Here is a 21,380-nt window from a genome sequence, read left to right as displayed (position 1 = left end):
ATATATATATATATATATATATATATACATATATATATATACATATACATATACATATATATATATATATATATATATATATATATATATATATATATATATATATATATATATATATATATATATATATATATATATATATATATATATATATATATATATATATATATATATACATATATATATATATATATATATATATATATATATATATATATATATATATATATATATATATATATATATATATATATATATATATATATATATATATATATATATATATATATATATATATATATATATATATATATATATATATATATATATATATATATATATATATATATATATATATATATATATATATATATATATTGTATCATTAGCATGATACATGCATATATATATATATATATATATATATATATATATATATATATATATATATATATATATATATATATATATATATATATATATATATATGTATATATATATATATATATATATATATATATATATATATATATATATATATATATATATATATATATATATATATATATATATATATATATAATATATTTCGTTGAAAGTGATACTGAGTTCAGCGTTTATGATTTTCTTGTCTTGTTCTCTTTGGTAAGAATATTGATGATTTTTCCGTAGGATATCATCTTCGCCAGATCGTGATTTCGGGTGCTTGACCCTTCTTCAGTGGCAGAGGAAGTTGTTGTCTTCTCGGAGGTTGTGTTGAGAATGACAGGCCAGTCTTCTTTTTCTTCTTAAAGATTGTCATTCGAAAGTTCGAATGACTTGGGCAGATTTGCTTTTATAGGCTCGCCCATAAGACAGGCCAGTGGCGCGGGCTCCTTTTATACAGCTGCCTCGAGTCTGGGCGTGGTCAGCTCGGCCTCTGATTGGCTGGGAGCGGCTGGGTTTAGGCTTCGCTTCGTACTCGGGAGCGCTTATAGGTCTTGGTTCTGTACGTTAAGCTTTGACTCTAAGTTCTGGATATGTAGGGCTTCTAAGATGGGGAGGCGATTGCTACCTACATAAAAAGAGCCATCACACACTGCAGCGAGTGAAAAGAAGTCAAAGAAGAGATAAAACGATCCACGAATGTTCTCCTCAACAATGGATTCACCGCGGAAGAAATAAACAAGCAAATTAATGAATGAATATTGCAGCAGGAAAGCAGACAACAAGGAAGAGAAAGAAAACATCAAGATCTACTACAAGGCACACTTCTCAACAAGTTATAAGGAAAATGAAAGAATTATACGGCAAATCGTCAAAAAAAGTGTCACACCATCAGACCCTGAGAAGTTAACCCTTACCATCTATTACAAAAGCAAGAAAACCAGCCGCCTCCTACTCCGAAACAGTCCACCACAAAAAAAGGAGAAAATGCAGCAGTCTCATGTCGTATATAAGTTCACGTGCACCCAAGGGAACTGTGTAACCCTGCAATCAACTTATATCGGCATGACGACAATGCGATTAAGCATAAGACTCACTCCTTCGAGAAAAAGAAAACATCATGAAGAAAATCATAAACGCTGAACTCAGTATCACTTTCAACGAAATATGCACAAGATAAAACCTCCTGCCCATTTATACACTCAATATATATATATATATATATATATATATATATATATATATATATATATATATATATATATATATATATATATATATATATATATATATATATATATATATATATATATATATATATATATATATATATATATATATATATATATATATATATATTTTTTTTTTTTTTTTTTTTTTTTTTTTTTTTTTTTTTTTACATATGTGCTTCAGACATTGCTTCAAAATCATGAGTGGTTGGAAGACACTGAGTATAGCAAACAACCACACCCATCAGATACGATTATGTGTGGTGATTATCGAACCCCATATCCACTAACTGTTCGTATTATATATGGCAGACGGCACAGTAAGGCCACTTTCATATATATCGAGTTTTCGCCATCCGACGTCTACGACTTGGGGTCGTGCTGTCAAATAACCATGGGTGTTTATGGACGCTTTGACTTGTCACATTTGTGGACGACAGAACGCCGTTCACCACCGCCGTAGTCACTACGGCTTACCTTTTAATATGGCATGGCGAAACACCATGGATAACGTGAAATGCACTTTATGGCTCCTTTCACACGTATCGAATTTTCGCCATGCGCAGTAAAAGCCACGATGTCGTGCTCTCAAATAATTATGGGTGTCTATGGATATCTATGAACGCTTTCACATGTCACGACCGCTGTTGTCACCACGCCTCCCATTTGAGGCCTGTACGACGAAGCACCGTGGATGACATGAAATGTACATGGCAAGCTATGAACGCGAGACGTGACGACTCGCCGTCTCGACTCGTTGGTGAATATACAAATAAAAGAAGTGGTCCCGTGTGTGCATAGTAAGAGAACGAAAGCAGCTGGCGGGTAGGAAACGGCCTTCCACACAAGGCTGTACACTGTGGAATGCACGGCGTTGTGTCGTGGACGATGTACAGCGAAAAGTCGTTAAGTGTGAAAGCGGCCTCAGGGTAACTTCTTTGAGAGATGTTTTAACCAAATTTATGACATAACTTTTTGTCTTTGACCGTACACACATTCACACACTACTGTATATATACATACATAATGAACTAGTAACGTGGACCCAATAAGGGGGTTCGCCCCTCACCTGTCTACCTTCTGCTTTACTTCATCCTTTCACCCTAACTACGTCTTCCTTAGCTATACTAGCTAAACTCTTTTTCACCCAACTGTCTATCCCCCCCCACAAAAAAAAAAAAATATATTAACGTGGAGTATCTGTATTTACAGATCGGGAAGACTGTAAAGACCACAGACTTACCAGACCCTTTCGTACTGCAAGCAGAGGAACGTGCCAACGGAAAATACTTATTAACGTACCATCTGCCAGCTGAGGAAACGAATACTGGTAAGTGACATTATGAATGATTTAAAATCAGTCTGTGATAGAACTGCTCACCTGTTAGCAAAAGCCATTGTTATTGCAAGTACTAACCGGCTGCACCTACAGCTGTAAATCCAAGTTGTTAAAGCACCAAGTGTTCTTGACTCCATACCTTTATTTCCCTTGGTGTGATGTGACATTTGTATTTTTCCTGACATGAACCGTTCATCTCATGAATGCTTCACCATTCTTAGCATTGATTGCCTAATTAACTAAGGTACAATAAGACCCGTGTGATAAGAAAATCTCAGTAAGAAAAACCACCTTTAAAAAAATAATTCAAAACGTGTTCCACCCAGTGGAACACGTTTTGTCGTAGCTTTGTCGTGTTGTGGTGATTACCTATCCCTGTGATCTGGCAAGCGAGGCCAGAAAGGTCCTCACTCCTTAGCCCTACTTAGGGGGAGAGAACCACCTATGCTAGCAAGGTCGTCGCTGAGGGACCAGGCGAAATGGTTCCCTGAGTTAGGCTATTAGTGCGGGTTAATGTGCCGCTGTCGTGTGCAAAAGTGTCCGTTTATGCGGAAGTGTACCTTGTGCTCCACACCACTTTGTTATCTTTGCTCAAACCCGTGTATGAAAGGGTCTATAGGGCTGATATCTCAAAAAGAGCAAGCACGATCATCAGTTGTCATTTTGAGTGATGAGTAACATCATATAACTCGATTTTTGTCTTTGGTAAGTGTTATTTTCCAACTCTTTAACTCTTTTCTTTTTTCATTGCAAAACAATTAAAAATGTCCATTATTCCTGTGAAACTTTGCTTTTTGTAGCTTTTAGAATTATATTTTGTCCCAAAACAGCTAAATTTAACGATTTTCACATTTTTTTTTACAGAAAACAAAAAAACAAATTCAGATGACAAAAGATTAAAACTTCCGAAACAATTTTTATTTTTTTATTTTATTTATTCATTTTATTTTTTTAATTATTTTTATTTTATTTTTTCTTGATTCGCGTGAATATAACAAATCATTTTCACGTATGAGCCCCCAAATGTAGTCTCCCATCATGTTTTAATTGAAGGATCCCTGATATCTCTGATCAAAGTTCATTATATCTTGGTGGAAGCACTCCCCTTGTTCTTCTGAATATGCTCCCATATTCTCCTTGAACTTGTCGAGGTGAGCATGTAGCCCATCTCATCATAGCTTTTCACTAAAGCTTCAACCACTTCCATATAGTTATCAGCCTTGTTGTTGCCAAGAAAGCCCTGTACTACAGCAAGGAAACACTTTTCTTCTATTCTGTGAGCTTTTGTAGAAATTCTGAGCACTCCATAATTTTCCTTATTTATGGTCCAATGAAGATACCATCTTTCACCTTTGCCTCTGAAAGCTTAGGAAATTCTTGAAGACATTTGAAGGCAGCAGACTCCTTGTCAAGAGCAGTAACAAACTGTCTCAGGAGACCCAGTTTAATGTGTAGTGGAAGAAACAAAACCTTTTGAGGATTCACCAATGGCTCATGTTTGATATTGTGTGCTACCACTGTAGTGTCAGTCCTTGGAGGCCGGTGCTTTCTCTGGTAATGTGCTGCTCTGTCTCTACTGTCCCAAAAACAAAGAAAACAGGGATTCTTGGTAATAGCTCTTTTCAGTCTCATCAAAAAAGCCACCATCTTGAAGTCTCCATTAACTTCCCAGCCATACTTGTTGCAGCTCAAAATTTCCAGTAGAAGCTTTACACTGCTGTAGTCCTCCTTAAGATGCAGAGACAGAGACTGATACTTGTTTCCAATGTGCAGAAGTACAGGTTTCAGGCTTTTGGAGGAGCTATCAATGAAGAGTCTCCATTCATCTGTATTGCAAGCAATTCCAATAGCATCAAACAAGCCTGATACATCATTGCAGTAGCATAGCCTGTCCTCCTTTGCAAAGAAGCTGGAAAAATGTTTGTGACGTTTTCTATGGCTGGTCACTTGCACACTACCATCAAGTAAATCTCATCCCTTCGGCCTTGAAATCAAAAGCTCACCATTTGACTTTGTCATACCAAGATCTCTGATTAGGTATCCTGTGTGGGTCTAGGTTAGAAAGTTGGTCCCTAATTTCTTGTAATGTGTATTACCTCAGGTTATTTGTAAGAAAAGATTATTATTAATATATCTTGTTATTATATAGAATAAATGTTTTCTACCCAAATATTGATTTGGTATTGAGGTGATTCCTGGCGTGCTGTGCCAAAGTACGAGGGTTTAATACGTGGCGATTTCGGATGGGTCGTGTAGGTATTCGAGGCCTTTAAAAATCCAGACTTTTATAACTTTCTGGGATCAGTGTAACATCCATTTTCTTAGAAAGATAACCGGGATCGTGACAGAAATAGGGGCCTGTCCGGGATTTTAAATATTTGTGGGGTGTAATGAGTGTTACACGGTAATTGTCATTGAGAGGGATTTACCTGTGTGAAATATTTCTTTGAATCGTGTATGTCTATTTTGTGTATATTATTTTATGGTGCTGGTATTGGTGTGTAAAGGTATATTTTGTTGGGGTATTTTTAAATATCCAATGGTGTAATATTTGGATGAATATTTTGTGAAGTGTAGTAATTGTAATCATGTCGGCTAAACGTGTTGAGGCGTTCCTTCTGTAAAGAAGTGTGCATGCATCGTACCCACTAACCAAGGAAAAATTGCTTTTAGTGGCTGAGAAGTTCCAAGTGGACTTGAAAACCAAGAAAAAGGAGGAAATGCAGGTGGAGTTAAAAATGCTCTTGTGGAGAGGCATTGGTTTAAAAATGATGGTGATGAAGGTGAGGGTGATGATGGAGAGAGTGTAGAGGGAGATGCTGGGGTGAGTGAGATAAATTTGAGTACACTTGGCGGAACTGAATGCCTTTCTGATAGTGAAAAGTTTGAATTAATCAAACTTCAGTTGCATATATAGAGGGAGCAAATACAGAAGCGGAAGGAAATGAAAAGAGAAAAGATAAGTGCAGAAAGGGAATTAAATTAACAGAGGCCAGGGCAGGAAACGGTGCTCAAGGAAACGGGGATGTAGAGAGAAATGTAATCTATGTGCCTAAATTTGTAGAAGGGAAGGAAGAGGATTTCTCCCTTCCGTTTGAAAAACTGCGAAGTTGAGGGGATGGGATAAAGATGAGGATAAAGGATGCTGGATAAAGATTGCTGGTCCAGTCTAAATTTGAAGGAAAGGCCAGGGAGGCATATGCGAGTTTGAGTGAGGAAGAGGCAAGTGATTATAAAGTGATAAAGGAAGCGGTGTTGGGATCAACCCGTGTAAGTCCGGGAGTGTAGCGGGAAAGGTTCCACAGGATTAGAAAACGCCCAGTACCACTTATCTCGAGATGGCTCGAGAGTGCTGTCTTAAACTGGAACGGTGGACGAAGGCCAAGGAAGTCACTACGGTTAAGGAGATGAAAGGAGTTCTGCTGATGGAACAATTTATGGACCAGGTGCCCCCCAGTTTAAAATATGAGCTCATATCATATAATGTGAAAGATGAGATAGAAGCTGGACGCAGGGCTGACAGCTATTGTGAAGCCCATGGGCTGAGTAGAGGTGAATACCATGGAAGGAGAAAGTCATTCCCCAACAAAAGCGAGGTATAGGAATGACCACTGGATGAGCTCAAGATCATTCCACAGGCCCAACCAGCCCGCCCTGACCACTATAATTTTTCCCACAATTATAACATGTCCCCGCCAAACAACCACAACCTGAGGCCTATGCCACACAGGATTGGGCAGGGAAGCACTACCTAGTACAAGAAGTGTAATGGTGATAAAGGTGCAGTTAAGTGCCTTGCATGTGTTGGAAGTGGGCATAGGAAGTACCAGTGTGAGAAGTGGAAGCAGCGGCAGCTCAAAGCGACCTGGTGAAGTATGTGGAGAATATGAATGCACATATCCAAGAGGAGTCACAGAAGGATAAGGGCTTTGAGCATTTCACCAATGAAGGCACAATGAAAGTGGAGGGAAGCCTTGAAAAGGTGATCAGAATCCTTCGTGATACACGAACTAATCAGAGCCTGATCTTAAATAGTGTACTCCCATGGACTGAGGAGACCAGGACTGGCAGAGAGGTCTCATGCAAGAGCGCAGGAGGTAAGTTCAGTATTCCCCTGCACAAAATTTGGCTGGACTGTGGATACATTACTGGAGAGGTGATGGTTGGAGTGAAGGAGACACTACCTGTAGATGGAGTGGATATGTTGGTCGGGAATGACCTGGCTGGAGGTAGAGTCATTCCTAAACTTCAGATGGTAGACAGTCCTCAGGTAGGGACTCTGGTGAGGGACTCTGGCAGTAGTCCCTCATTCAACAAATCGGGAGGTGGAGGTGCCTGAATTGTTCCCAGTCTGCGTGGTGACCCGAGCGATGGCTCGGAGGGGACTCGTGAACACTCAGGGCCTGAGAACCCTGTTCGAGAAACCTAATGAAAAAGGAAATAGCCCGGAGCGTGCGAGTGATGAAAGGGTTGTAGGCCAGGTGGAGCCCAACCCTTGATTTTATGGTAAATCAAGGTGATTTGATAAAAGCTCAGGAAAGTGATGGGAGCTTGAAGCCTGTTGGGAATGAGGCTAAAAGGCTGGGTGAGCTTGGTGATGAGTATGTGGGTTACTATGTGGATAACGGTGTGTTATTGAGAAGCTGGAGGCCCTTGAGTACCCCAGCCTCCGATCACTGGATGGTGAAAAGGCAGAGTGTGGTGCCACAGGTGTATAGGAAGAAAATTTTGAAATGGCACATGAAGGAAATCTGGCGGGACACCTGGGGGTCAGAAAAACCCTAGGAAAAATTCTCTCATTTTTACTGGCCCAAAGTGAGAGGTGATGTGAATGAGTTTTGTAAAACTTGTGGTTTATGTCAGAAGGTGGGCAAGCCGAAAAAAGTGATTCGCCCTGCCCCCCTTCACCCTATCCCTGTGGTCGAGGAGCCTTTCAGTAAAGTTGTGATAGACTGTGTAGGTCCTCTGCCAAGGACCAGGAGGGGAAACCAATATTTGCTGACTATTATGTGTATGTCATCCTGGTTCCCTGAGGCCATTCCCCTCAGGAGTTTAAACTCTAAAGATATTGTGAGGGAGTTGAAGTTTCTCTCATGGGTGGGAATTTCTAAGATGTTACAGTCAGACCAGGGAAGTAATTTCACTTCTCGCATGTTCATGGAAATTCTAAGAGGCCTGAAGCTATCGAGTGCTTATCATCCCTAGTCCCAGGGTTGTGTAGAAAGATTTCGCCAGACTCTGAAAAACACTCTCAGGATGTATTGTGAGGAAATTAGTGGAACGAGGCGTTGCCACTTGCTTTGTTCACATTGAGAGACAGTGTATAAGAGTCAAAAGGTTTCAGCCCATTTGAATTAGTGTATGGGCATGAGGTGAATGGTCCTTTCAGGACAGTGAAAGACAAGTGGTTAGGGGCTGAGGAGCCTCCTAATGTGGTGAAGTATGTGTCAAATTTCAAGAACAGATTAATGAGAGTGAGTGAGATTGCACAAGTAAATTTAAAAAGTAGTCAGAGTGAGATGGAATGCTGGCATAACAGGAAGGCAAGAGCCAGATCCTTCCGACCTGGGGACAAGGTCTTAGTCCTTTTCCCAGTGCAAGGGAACCGTTTTAAAGCCAGGTTCAGTGGGCCTTAGGAGATTGAGAAAAAAGTGACATGAATTATGTTGTAAAAACTTCAGGGAGAAAGAAAAAGAACCAGTTGTGTCACATAAATATGTTGAAGCCTTTCCATGATAGGGAAGGAGAAAAAGAAAGTGAAGTAGAAAAGGAGTAAAAAGTGTGAATGTCGTGAATGTAACCAATGAAGTGGAAAAGGAGTGGCCTGAAATGAAACTGAGTAGGTGTGAGGGAATGGTGCTGGAGAACTCGGCCATGTTAGGGAATTTGAATGATAAATTAGGACACATGGAGTTAGAAAAGGAAAAGATTAGGGAAATTATTGAAAAATTTAGTTCCTTGTTCCCTGTTGCATCTAGAAAAAAAAAAAATATGGTAGTACATGATGTAGATGTTGGGGAGGCTGAACCCATCAAACAACACTCTTACAGAGTTAATCCACGAAAAAGGGAAATCACGAAAAAGGAAGTGGAGTATATGTTGGAGCATGACTTGACTGAGCCCAGTGAAAGTCCATGGAGATCACCATGTGTGTTAGTGCCCAAACCTGGTCAAAAGAGTTTTCGTTTTTTGTACGGATTATAGGAAGGTTAACATGGTGACAAAACCTGATGCTTACCCTATCCCTAGAGTTAATGATTGTATAGATCATATGGGTAATGCAAATTTCATAACAAAAATTGACTTCTTAAAAGGGTACTGGTAAGTAGGACTTAATGAGATGGCAAAAGTCATATCAGCTTTCATCACCATGGATGGATTGTATCAGTACAAAGTTCTTCCGTTTGGGATGAAGAACAGTGGTAGTTCTTTTCAGAGATTGATAAACAGAGCGCTGAAAGGATTGAAGGGATGTTCTGTGTATATAGATGACATTTTGTTATACACTGTGGGGTAGGAGGAACATGTGCAGTTACTGGAGGAAGTATTCAGGAGGCTGGATGATGCCAGTCTCACTGTAAACTTAATGAAAAGTCATTTTGTGCAAGCTGATATGGAATACCTAGGTTTCAAGGTAGGGAAAGGTGAAGTGAGAACTGTGAAAGCCAAGGTGAAAGACATTGTAGATCTCCCTCTGCCGACCAACAGAAAGTAGATACTGAGACTCTTAGGGGCTAGTGGATATTGCAGGCGTTTTTGTAAAAATTTCTCAGATGCTGCCATGCCCCTGACCAAGTTGCTGACTAAAAAGTCAAAATTTTGTTGAGATAAATATTGTAGGGAAGCTTTTGTGGAAATTAGGAAAATGTTAATCAGGGCCCCAGTGCTGCACATGCCTGATTATGAAAAACCATTTGTGTTATATGTGGATGCCAATCAGAATGGTGTGGGTGGTGTGTTAATGCAGGATCATGAAGGAGTTGAACACCTCATAGGCTATTATTCTAAGAAGCTGCTACCACATCAGAGGGCTTACAACACTATAAAAAAAAAAAAAAAAAAAAAAAAGAAGGCTTTTGGGACTAATGCTGAGTTTAAGTCATTTTGAAGTATATGTCAAAGGGACGGGGCACCCTGTACGGGTCCTCACTGACCACAACCCCCTGATTTTCCTGCATAAAATGAAAAACAGCAATCAAAGGCTCATGAGGTGGTGTTTGGTCTTACAGGATTATGACCAGGAAATTCACCATGTAAAAGGCAGCGAGAATATAATTGCTGATGCCTTGTCTCACGCCCCATCTAGTCGTGAGGCATCCTAATCAGGTGCCTCACGCCTCTTTTGGGAAGGGGATGTCATGTTACTGACTGAGTTTACCCTGAAAAGGAACACGTTTTCTCAACCACCAATTGTTTCTTTTGGTGCTTCTGAGAATGTTGTTTCTGCTGTTACTGTCTACAACAATTTTTCTTCATCGTCAAATGTCACAGATAAGCCCTCCGCTGCATCTTTAGCAAGATCACACTCCTTCTACAGGAGTGCATATTACAGAAGTTCATGCTCATGGATTCTCAAATTAGGAAACCTTCCAAGATTTTTAAACCACAACAGAGTATAATTGCACGATCTTCTGAGTCTCTTAACATAAAAGTGTTGAGATTAACACTCCTTTGCAGACTAATACGGCGGAGGTGTTTCTCCATAGGCCTTACACTGTACGAGTCATTTTCTTGTCAGTCTCCCGTTATTCACGTTCTAAACAATGTGGGTCTTACCCAAGTTTCCCTAAACCTTTTCGGTTTTAACACTGTTCTGCACATTCCGACTCCATCCCTGTATTTATAGATGGTTCAAAGTTTGATGCTGGAGTCAGTAACCTCCCTGGTTTTGCTTCTGTTTTTATGGCAGAACTGTCTGCCAATTATCCTAACTTTAAGAATTATCTTTACTCTTCCCGTTGTCTTTTTTTTTTTTTTTTTTTTAGCGACTCTCGTAGTTCAATTTTTTGGGTGGAACTATTTAGTCCTTCTTTCCTTTCATCCTCTTTTTTTTTTTTTTATCGATTTTTGAGTGGCTCTATCTTCTTCAATGCAGATGTTACCACGTTGGGTTTTGCTGGCTCTTGGCATATGTGATAGTTTCGGGGAATGAGAATACCGATTGGCTGGCTAAAGAGGCGGTAAACTGAATTGCTGCTTCATGACTTTTACTCTACAATTAGCGTGGCAGTTGTTGCCAGTTGGCAAAGTAGGTGGGAGGCTTAAGTTGCCATCGCTAAAATGGGGGTGATAACATCTTTTACTGTCCGTTCATGGACATATGTCCATGTGCGGAGACTCCACTCAGAGACGGCACTGGCTCGTCTCTGAATGGGTCGCATGCGTCATACACATGGTTACCTAATGTCCCGGAGAAAACAATCATACTGTGATGACTGCTTAGCCCTCCTTACGGTGTGACACGTTCTGGTAGAATGTCTAAGTCTGGTGGACCTTCGTGAGCGACACCTCTTCCGATGTGGTGGTGAAGATGGGACTTTCCTTATTTCACTGATGTTTGTAGAGAAGGCTCTCTCCCCGTACATGAGGCCCTTATGTTTGTGGAGAATGTTGGCTTTCTTAATAAATTATAGCTTCTCTTTTACATATTATTAATAAAAATTGTTTTACTAATAATATCGTATTAGGCAGAACTTTAACCTTGCAACGAGAAAATCCGGGAAGGGCAAGGGTCGGACAAGATGACGAGGCATGTCAACGTCTTGTTACGACCACAAACCCAGCCCCTCTTACAGCTGTCCTAATTAGGGTCAGCTCTCAGTAAGCTGCAAGGCCCATACTGGGCCTTGCAGCCCAGTATGGGACAAATTTCTACGTGAGTCCAGACAATTCACCGGTCACAAACAGATATAGAATCTAGGTCGCCACCCTGTCTCAACCCACAGCGTTGAGATATTGGGGCACACTGCTCCAAGTTTAATCAATCTTCGTTTTCTACAGTTTCTGTCCCCTAACAGTGAAACGAAAGAAAGTTAAACGCGGAGCACATACCAAAAAATTATATCATCTGGCCCGAAAGACTAACACACAACAGGGGTCAGTCGCATTTAGACAACAAAGACACACACAAGCACCAAAACATACTAGACTTCGACAAGGGGAGACTATGTACATTTCCAAGATGGACGCTATACAAATACGTTGAACGAGTGAGACTCCAAAGGAAATTCCCCTTACATGAGAGCAACGCAAACAAAGCCTTCCATAGGACTGACACAATAGTCATACGCGTAAGGTGTACAGCTAATATCCCCTGCCCTCCCCCACCCCTTTGATAATATAAGACTTATACCACTAAATACAGACTCACACCACTTGCTCTCCGAAATACGTCTCTCTCTCACGTCTCGGGCCACCACTAACAAAGGACGCATTGCTGGACAAAGACGAGCCAGGCGGCTTGGTCGCATGACGGGGAAGGAAAGTGAAAGGGAGAGCAACTTGGAGTAGGGGGTTTAGGGAGACGCGTCCCACACCCACTTGCTCCCTTAGTTGGCGGGAACAATATTTTATTTATTTATTTATTTTATTTTTTTATTTTTTTTTTCTGTTTGCTAAAGTTCATTAAAGGGGTCAGTTGCAATTTGATTTTCTTACTGTAAACTTTTTTTTTTTTTTTTTATTTATTTTTTTTCTGTTTGCTAAAGTTCATTAAAGGGGTCAGTTGCAATTTGATTTTCTTACTGTAAACTGTTTTTTTTTTTTTTTTTTTTTTCCTTTCCTTGGGATTTCGATATGTGAAGATGACAAGAGGGGAGGGGGAGATAATTATATAATGAATACACTAGGCTTTTCAACAAAACAGATTATAAAATTCAGCACGTCGTAACTTGTCTGCCTCCTGCTCCTTTCTCTCTTTGTTTTCATATTTATTCGCCACTAGGCTGCTGTGCATAACAAGCCCCTCCCCAAAGGGAAAATTTTTGTCATACTGACTTCCGAATTTTTTAGTTGCTTTCACATCAACATTTAAGTCCCTACCTTAGATGAACAATCGACAATTACGTTATCTGCCCTCTTTATATGTTTAACATCAACAATAGGCTCCACCGGGTGAGGCGCAAATTCTTGTTTAAAAACTGCAAGGGGCTGTGATCAGAGAAAACTGTTACTTTCGGACCATAGGCGGGCACATACACTTCAAAATGTTGCAGAGGTATAATTATGGCGAATAGTTCCTGTTCAGTAACTGAATAATTCCTTTCGGCTGCGGTGAACTTCGAAAAATTACAAACTGGGTGGTTGACCTGATCATCAGACTGCATCAGCACAGCCTCATCCCCCACTTGGGTGAAATCTACAGCCAAAGCAAACGGCTTTGAGAAATCTGGCGCCCTAAACACTGAGAAGCTACACAGCACGGCCTTTATCCTCAAAAATGAGTTCTTGCACTGTGACCACTCCCAACGGCGTCCCTTCTACAGGAGGTCGGTCAGAGATGCCAGCATGGTGAAATACCCAGAGGCAAACCGGCGGTAATATCTTATCATCCCAAGGAATCGCTGAAGGGCTCGGCGACAGGTCGTTGCGGGGAACCGCCTGGACCCGTGTTAATAATGTTTAAGCTATGTGCAAGTTGTGCTGTTTATGTTAGAGCAGGGTTGTCAGGTTTTCCCGCCCAATAGGCTGTTTTTCGAAGAAGTGGGCGGGAAAATTTTGGTGTCCGTGGGTTGGGTGTTATTTTGAGGAAGCTGTTTTGGCTCATGCGCGGGTTTTTGGGCTTGTTATATTAAAAAAAAAAAATAGTAATATATTGTTGCCATAAATGCTATCTCAGGTAGGTTAGGTGACAATCTTAACTGGCACCAGACCAGCTGCCCTGGTACACAGAATGATGGGTGTGACCTTGTGCCTCCCCTAGGGAATTATCAAGAGGGCATGGCCTCACTAAGGCCATCGTTGACCCATTCTCTAGAGCCGGTTTATAATGCTCTCAAAGTCAGAGGGTACAGTCAGTCTATCCTCATCTCCCACAGTCGAAACTGGTGAGAATCTGGGAGCCATCTCGAGAGCGTACGTATCATACACGTATAGGTGTTCACGAGTTCCTCAGTGCCAATGAGTAAATGGACAAAGTACTGTAAGAAGTATAACAAGGAGTGGGAGAAAGAAGACGGACTCAAAGAATGCATCTTGAGTGTTCCTGATGACGAGAAACATGCAGCTTGCAAATTTTGCAAAACTACAGTAAGAGCGCATCACACCGACCTCATCAATCACCATAAGACCGAAAAGACAAGAAAAATGCTGCCCCGTACTCAAAGATGAGGACCTTATTTCAGTCTGGAATTTCGAAAATAAATACCACCAATAACGTGAAAGTTTCAGAAATTAAATTAGCTGTACATATTTCTTACCACTCAAGCATGAAAATTGTGGATCATCTGGGTGAGCTGATTAGAGGAATTTCTGGGAAGGATCTATCATTATATAGAAGAAAATGCACGGCACTTCTGAACAAGGTGCTAGGACCCAGCATGTTAAGTGAATTACGTAGTGACATTAGTAACAGTGAATATTCACTAATAATTAACGAAAGTACTGACAACACAATGAAAAAGATGTTGTGTGTGCTATAGTTTTTCATAGCTATCCCATCTATGAAAAGAAAAGGTTTATAACATCATTCGCAGGACTGGTTGAACTGGAGAGAGGTACTCCTGAGGCTGTTACAACAGCCTCACTTGACTTCTTGGAAACACATGTGAAACTGGTAGTAAAAAAATGCATTGAGCTAGCAAAAGATAGCTGCAACACCATGTCAGAAGCACATAACTCCGTCATCTCAAAATCATCCGCATGTAACTCACATTAAGTGCATCTGTCACTCTTTACAACTTTGCAATTCACATGCAATGAAAAAGTTGCCCTCCCACCTTGAGTATATGATATCACAAACCATCAGATATTTCTCAAGTAGCGTTCTCCGCCAACAAAAGTATGGAGACCTACACGCTACACTCAACGTGGGAGAACAGCCTTTCGAGATCCTGCAGCTGTGTGACACACAATGGCTTGACATTGCTTCATGCCTGCTGAGTATCCTGCATCAGTATGATGCAGATATGGTGAGGTAAGCCTTATGTCTTGATCACTAGAAATTAAGTGAATGTATATGAATATTGCTCTCTCTCTCTCTCTCTCTCTCTCTCTCTCTCTCTCTCTCTCTCTCTCTCTCTCTCTCTCTCTCTCTCTCTCTTTCTCTCTCTCTCTGGAGCCAGAAAAATGCAGACAGACATACAAAAAGACAGTGGGGTTCTATAGGAGAGAGAAGGAGGCGGGATGGGGAGGGGGAGCCAAGGAAGTAAGGGAGGGAAGGAGGAGGGACAGGGAGGGAGGGAGGAAGAGAGGAAGGTAAGGAAGAGAAACAGGGGGAAGGCAGAGAGGGAGGGTAGGAGGAGGAAGGGGGTGAGAGGGAGGTAACAACGTTCACACACACACACACACACACACACACACACACACACACACACACACACACACATACACACACACACACATAAACACACATAGTAAGGGACGGAGGAAGAAGAGGGAGAGCGATTAGCAGCCACACGCCACACCTAAGATCTGAGTGAGGCATGTCATGTCAGGCGAAAAGACTTGAGAGAGAGAGAGAGAGAGAGAGAGAGAGAGAGAGAGAGAGAGAGAGAGAGAGAGAGAGAGAGGAGGAAAGGCGACGGGGAGTGGAGGCTCACAGTGAGGGAAGGAAGGAGAAAATAAGGGGGAGTGATAAGCACTTTTAGCAGCTACACCTAAGATATGAGAGAGAGAGAGAGAGAGAGAGAGAGAGAGAGAGAGAGAGAGAGAGAGAGAGAGAGAGAGAGAGAGAGAGAGAGAGAGAGGACGGGGAGATGAGGCAATAAGGGAAAGAAGTAGGAAGAAGTAAGGGGGGAGTGATTAGCAGCTACACCTAATATTTGAGAGAGAGAGAGAGAGAGAGAGAGAGAGAGAGAGAGAGAGAGAGAGAGAGAGAGAGAGAGAGAGAGAGAGATTGTGAAATACTGCATCGATTTAGTAAGATATTTATATATATAATGCTTAAATCTCTCTCCAGATTTCCAAGCACGAAGAGAGTAATTATGCTGCTGAAGATCCACCGAACAGGTCGTTTTTGGCTTTCTTGCAGTCTATTGTGTCTCAAGTGAACAGAGTGAACAAGATGTTTGAGGCAGATCAGTGCAATGTCAGCAAACTACTTGCAGGGTTGATGTCTCCCTATCAATCCATCCTCAACCGACTTATGATGCCAAGGACCTTCTCTTCATGGCAAGCAGTGAGTTAAATAATTTGTTAGTAACTGTTAATGATGATGGCACTATAGCAATATTATAATTACTATTTCATTTGAAATATATTTACTTTTTTTCACCACAGTTTTAAGGTGGACAATAAACGCAACCACTTGCCTCTGCAAACAGTGAACATGGGTGTGCAGTTCAATACAGAAATGGCACAGAACAAGTTGGATCACGGGATTGTCACCACCATCAAGATACAAGGTCGGCACTGCCTTATGCAGCTTCTCAAAGAGCTGCAGCTGAGGCTGCCCTCAAACGTACAGATTCTTCAGAAATTGGATGCTTTGAGCTCAGAAACTGTTCTAGAGGTAAGGAAACCAAAGCTGCATGAACTGTCGTTCCTTCTTAAGTACAACGGAAACATTGGTAAGCTGGACAAACAGTGGCAGAGACTGGGGACTGTCAGTTGGCCTGGGGATGCTATTCTAGATCCAGAGAAATTTTGGATGGAGGTACATAACCACACTGATGCTTCAGGAGAGAAAACTTTTATTGACCTAGGGAAATTCGCTTTGTCACTGTTATCAATACCTGTTACTAATGTTTCAGTGGAAAGGGTATTTTTACAAATGAACCTAGTTGAAAGCAAATTGAGAAAAAGAATGCAACAGGTTTGGAAAACACCCAGAATGTCTGTGTTTTCATGCAAAGAAATGGCATATGTTGCCATAAATTCACTCCCACAAAAGAAAAGTTGTCACGATTTACTCAGGACATATACTGTATGGATATTGATACTGGCAGCAATGACTATATTGATATTGATGCATAGGACTGTGTAATTGTGTAAGCCAGGTAGATAGATCAGTGTCATAATTTCTTCTTTTCAGCGTGTAATTATGTATCTTTATTTCCATATAGTTACTATATATATTCTTATCTAGGAGTTACTATGTATATTCTTATCTGGGAGTTACTATGTATATTCTTATCTAGTCTCAATAAAGTACGTCTCCATTTTCTGCCTTTGTCCTTTTAAGCATTGCAGTCTACGTACGTTATTGGAATGATTGGGCTCTTTTTGGGTGGTTTCTAGAGGCTATATTGGCTTGTTTTGAGCTGGTTTTGGGGTGGGAGTAGGCGGAAACTAGTACGCGACCTGGTAACCCTTTGTTAGAGGGCGCGTGCATCTTGCGTCTTTTCCTAGACGTCTACATTCTGGGTTTCGTAAATAAAGCTAAATGCTGTACATTTGGCCTTTGGTTTACCCATACTAATTTATGAGTTCAGCAAATGGTAGCAGAGCGTAATTGTGGCAGGTGTAAGGAAATTTAGCGCCGGTCAAGAAGAAAAGAAGTTAATTGAGATGGGTGACTGCGGCGGAAGGGCTTCAGTGCCAAGTTTCCGGTGAGACAAGAGTTGTGACCGCCGGAAACAAGAGTTAAAGGCATGGCAGTTTGTCACTAATTTTGGAAAGAAACAAGCGGTTACAATCGCCCTATCATTTCCAGAAGGAAGCCAGGTGAGGAACAAGATTTTTGAGGAACATAGGAACATAAGAACATGAGAAATAAGAAAAGCAGCAAGAAGCCACCAGGCTTACACATGGCAGTCCCTGTATGAAATATACCTACCTATTTCCACCTATCATCCCCATCCATAAATCCGTCCAATCTTCTCTTCAAGCTCCCTAACGTCTTAGCACTAATAACTTGATTACTGAGTCCGTTCCATTCATCTGCCACTCTATTTGAGAACCAATTTCTTCCTATCTCTCTCTTAAACCTAAATTTTTCAAGTTTGAACCTGTTATTTCTTGTTCTGTCCTGGTTGCTGATCCTAAGAATTTTGCTTATGTCCCCCTTGTTATAACCCTTATACCACTTAAAGACTTCTATCAGATTCCCTCTTAACCTACGTCTCTCAAAAGAATATAAATCTAACAGCTTCTGTCTCGCCATGTAAGGAATACTCCTCATCCCCTGTATCCTTTTAGTTATTATCCTTTGTACTGATTCTAATAGACCTATATCCTTCCTGTAATGTGGGGACCAGAACTGCACAGCGTAGTCTAGATGAGGTCTGACCAGCACCAAATATAACTTTAATATTACTTCGGGCCTTCTACTTTTAACATTCCTAAAAATTAATCCTAATACCCTATTTGCCCGGTTTCTGGCCTCTATGCATTGCTTTCCTAGATGGAGGTCAGAGCTAACTATAACTCGTAAATCCTTTTCGTACCCTGAAACAACCAGTTTCGTTGTTTATTCTGTACCCATCGTAGATATTAAACTGCATTTGCCATCTGTCCCTTCATTCGTTCATCCTATCTAGGCGATGGTATCTGACCTAATTAATCTACCTATCTTTGTGTCATCCGCAAATTTGCCAACATCACTACTAATTTCACTATCCAAGTCATTGACATAAATATTAAAAAAACAATGGCCCTAATACTGATCCCTGTGGCACCCCCACTAATAACCTGACACCACTCGGATTTAGAGCCGTTTATTACAACTCTCTATCGTCTGTCGCTTAGCCATGACCTTATCCAGCCAAGGAAGTGGACATTGGCAAACTGTTAAGTGTTGCTGGAGTCAGTGTTTTACTACAGCTTTTGGACAAGTGGTACAAGAAGAATGGGATGTCAGCGACATATGAAGCAGGACAAAGTCTGACAACTTCAAGAAGAAGTAGGACACTATGGAGAAGTATATTACAAACAAACTCTCAGTGCTGAACTACATCACAACAGCAAACCTACAGCAATGTTGGTGCTTCTTTCCTCTTTCTCCTTTCATGGCGGTGTTGCTTGTATGATGCTTCTTTTTCTTATGGTGGCGGTACTGCTTCTTCCTTCGATGGCGGTGGTAGTGCTTCTTCTTCCTTCTTCTTCCTCTGATACTGGTGGAGCTGCTTCTTCTTTCTCTGATGGCGGTGGTGCTGCTTTTTCCTCTTCTTCCTCTGATGGTGGTGCTGGTTCTTCCTCTCACAGCGGTGCTGTCTGCTTTTTCTTCCTTTGATGGTGGAGCTGCTCCTAACTTAACCTATCTTATTTTATCCTATTCTATCTTTATTTGCTCTCTCCTGATCTAACATTTTTAACTTTAACCTGCGAGTCAGTCAGTTTGGTGATCCGTAGAATTGTCAAGGTCAGTTGCCAGGGTGACTTGGAGGATCCGCAGAGTTGCCAGAGTCAGTTAGTCTATGGGTCCGTCGGTTGCCAGGGTCAGTCAGTTTAGTGGTCCATAGAGTTGCCAGGGCCAGTCAGTTTGGTGGTCAGTAGAATTGCCAAGAACAGTCGCTAGGGTCAGTTTAGCGGTCTGTAGAGTTTCCAGGGTCAGTCAGTTTGGTGGTCTGTAGAATTGCCAGGGTCAGTTGCCAAGGAAAGTCATTTCGGTAGTCCGTAGAATTGCCAGGGCTAGTCGCTAGGGTCAGTTTAGTGGTTGCCAGGATCAGTCAGTTGGGTGGTCCGTAGAATTGCTAGGGTCAGTTGCCAATTTTGTCCAGTTGGGTGGTCAGAGTCAGATTGGGGCGGATAGGAAGGTGCTGCGCACCTCTTCTGGGCAGCTCAATCACCGTACCTGTGTATTTTAAGCGCACATGGTGATGGAGTGGATGCTCCTCGTTTTTTTTTTCTTTTTTTTTTCTTTTCTTTTCTTTTCTTTTTTATTTTTTATACATAAATTTGCAGAGGGTATTCAAACCTATGCACCCCTCACATCCCTCACGCCAAACTTAAAGTGCCTCACTCTACCCACTGGACCATGAGGACCCATCTTATATTGTGAAGTTAGTCTATTTCTCTATTTTATGTTCTCGCCAATATATATCAAAGAATTATTATGGTATATATATATATATATATATATATATATATATATATATATATATATATATATATATATATATATATATATATATATATATATATATATATATATATATATATATATATATATATATATATATATATATATATATATATATATATATATATATATATATATATATATATATATATATATATATATATATATATATATATATATATATATATATATATATATATATATATATATATATATATATATATATATATATCTTTTTTTTTTTTTTCTTTCTTTTTCTTTTTTTTCTTGGGGGGGCGGGCAGGGATTTGAACGCTGTTGTCCAGTTCTCAATGTTCCCAAGACCGTCACTCTACCCAGTGAGCCATGGGAACAATAACACAGATAAAGAAGATATATTACTTGAACACAGTATTTCCCTACTTGTGTTAATGCTACATCGAAAGTTTAATAAGAATTATTGCAATCGATTTTGATATTAACATTCACATTCAGAACGATAATAAGATAACATTAAGTATTGTGAACTTTTATAGGAGAATCATTCATGGAGCGAAAATAGTAGTAAATGAAATTGAGGAACTTTAGAGCGGTGGGGATTCCTTGGGTCTGGAAGCCTATGGCACACGTGCTGCACCACCACCACCACCACCACCACCACACACTATTACACCTATCCATTCCGCTGCATGAGAAGGACTTAGCCCAGAGATCCACGGATTTCTTTAGTATTCATAATTCACGTCATTTCAACATAGAAATCAAATTAGGTGATCAAAAAAGGATGGTGACCGTTTCTTGGCAGCCGAATGCCCTTAGAGCACTCATTTATTCTTCACACAGGATTTATCAGAAAGATGAAAGCCTCCGACGGGCAGGAATTAAACAGAAGGTAGGGGTACCAGGGGAGGCCGAGGGCGGGTGTGTGCTTTTAATTCCCCTAGTAAAGCAAGGGGCTTCTAATTTTGTGACCGCATATCTCTACAACCCATCGTTCCGACTGGCCCCTAGAGAGTACAACGATGATTTGGCCAGGAGTACCTACGTCTAGTGTCCATCGCATGTAAAAATTGCGATTTCAGTCTCGGAAACACCTCGTGAGAGGTAACTTTTGACGGCGCATCTTTCTTATTTAATGACATTTCTTCGTCCAAATCACCGTTTTGCCGTATTTTGCGTATTTCGATTTATCAGCAGGTGAGCGAAGGTTTCTGCGTCGTAACTCGCG

The 21,380-nt window shown here is 40.6% G+C and overlaps 1 protein-coding gene across 1 annotated transcript in view; it reads left to right on the top strand.

Annotated features, from left to right (window-relative positions):
- The window catches only part of LOC135091508 (uncharacterized), a 112,931-nt gene that overhangs the window by 14,549 nt on the left and 77,002 nt on the right, over positions 1 to 21,380 (top strand). Inside the window, exon 3 of the mRNA XM_063989213.1 lies at positions 2,868 to 2,985. Within this exon, the coding sequence (XP_063845283.1) occupies positions 2,868 to 2,985 (118 nt within the window). The remainder of the gene's footprint in view (positions 1 to 2,867; positions 2,986 to 21,380) is intronic.

The sequence above is a fragment of the Scylla paramamosain genome, chromosome 37, assembly GCF_035594125.1.
Source record: "Scylla paramamosain isolate STU-SP2022 chromosome 37, ASM3559412v1, whole genome shotgun sequence".
NCBI lineage: Eukaryota > Metazoa > Arthropoda > Malacostraca > Decapoda > Portunidae > Scylla > Scylla paramamosain.
The sequence above is the reverse complement of the archived record's forward strand: the minus strand, read 5'-3'. Positions and strand labels throughout refer to the sequence as shown.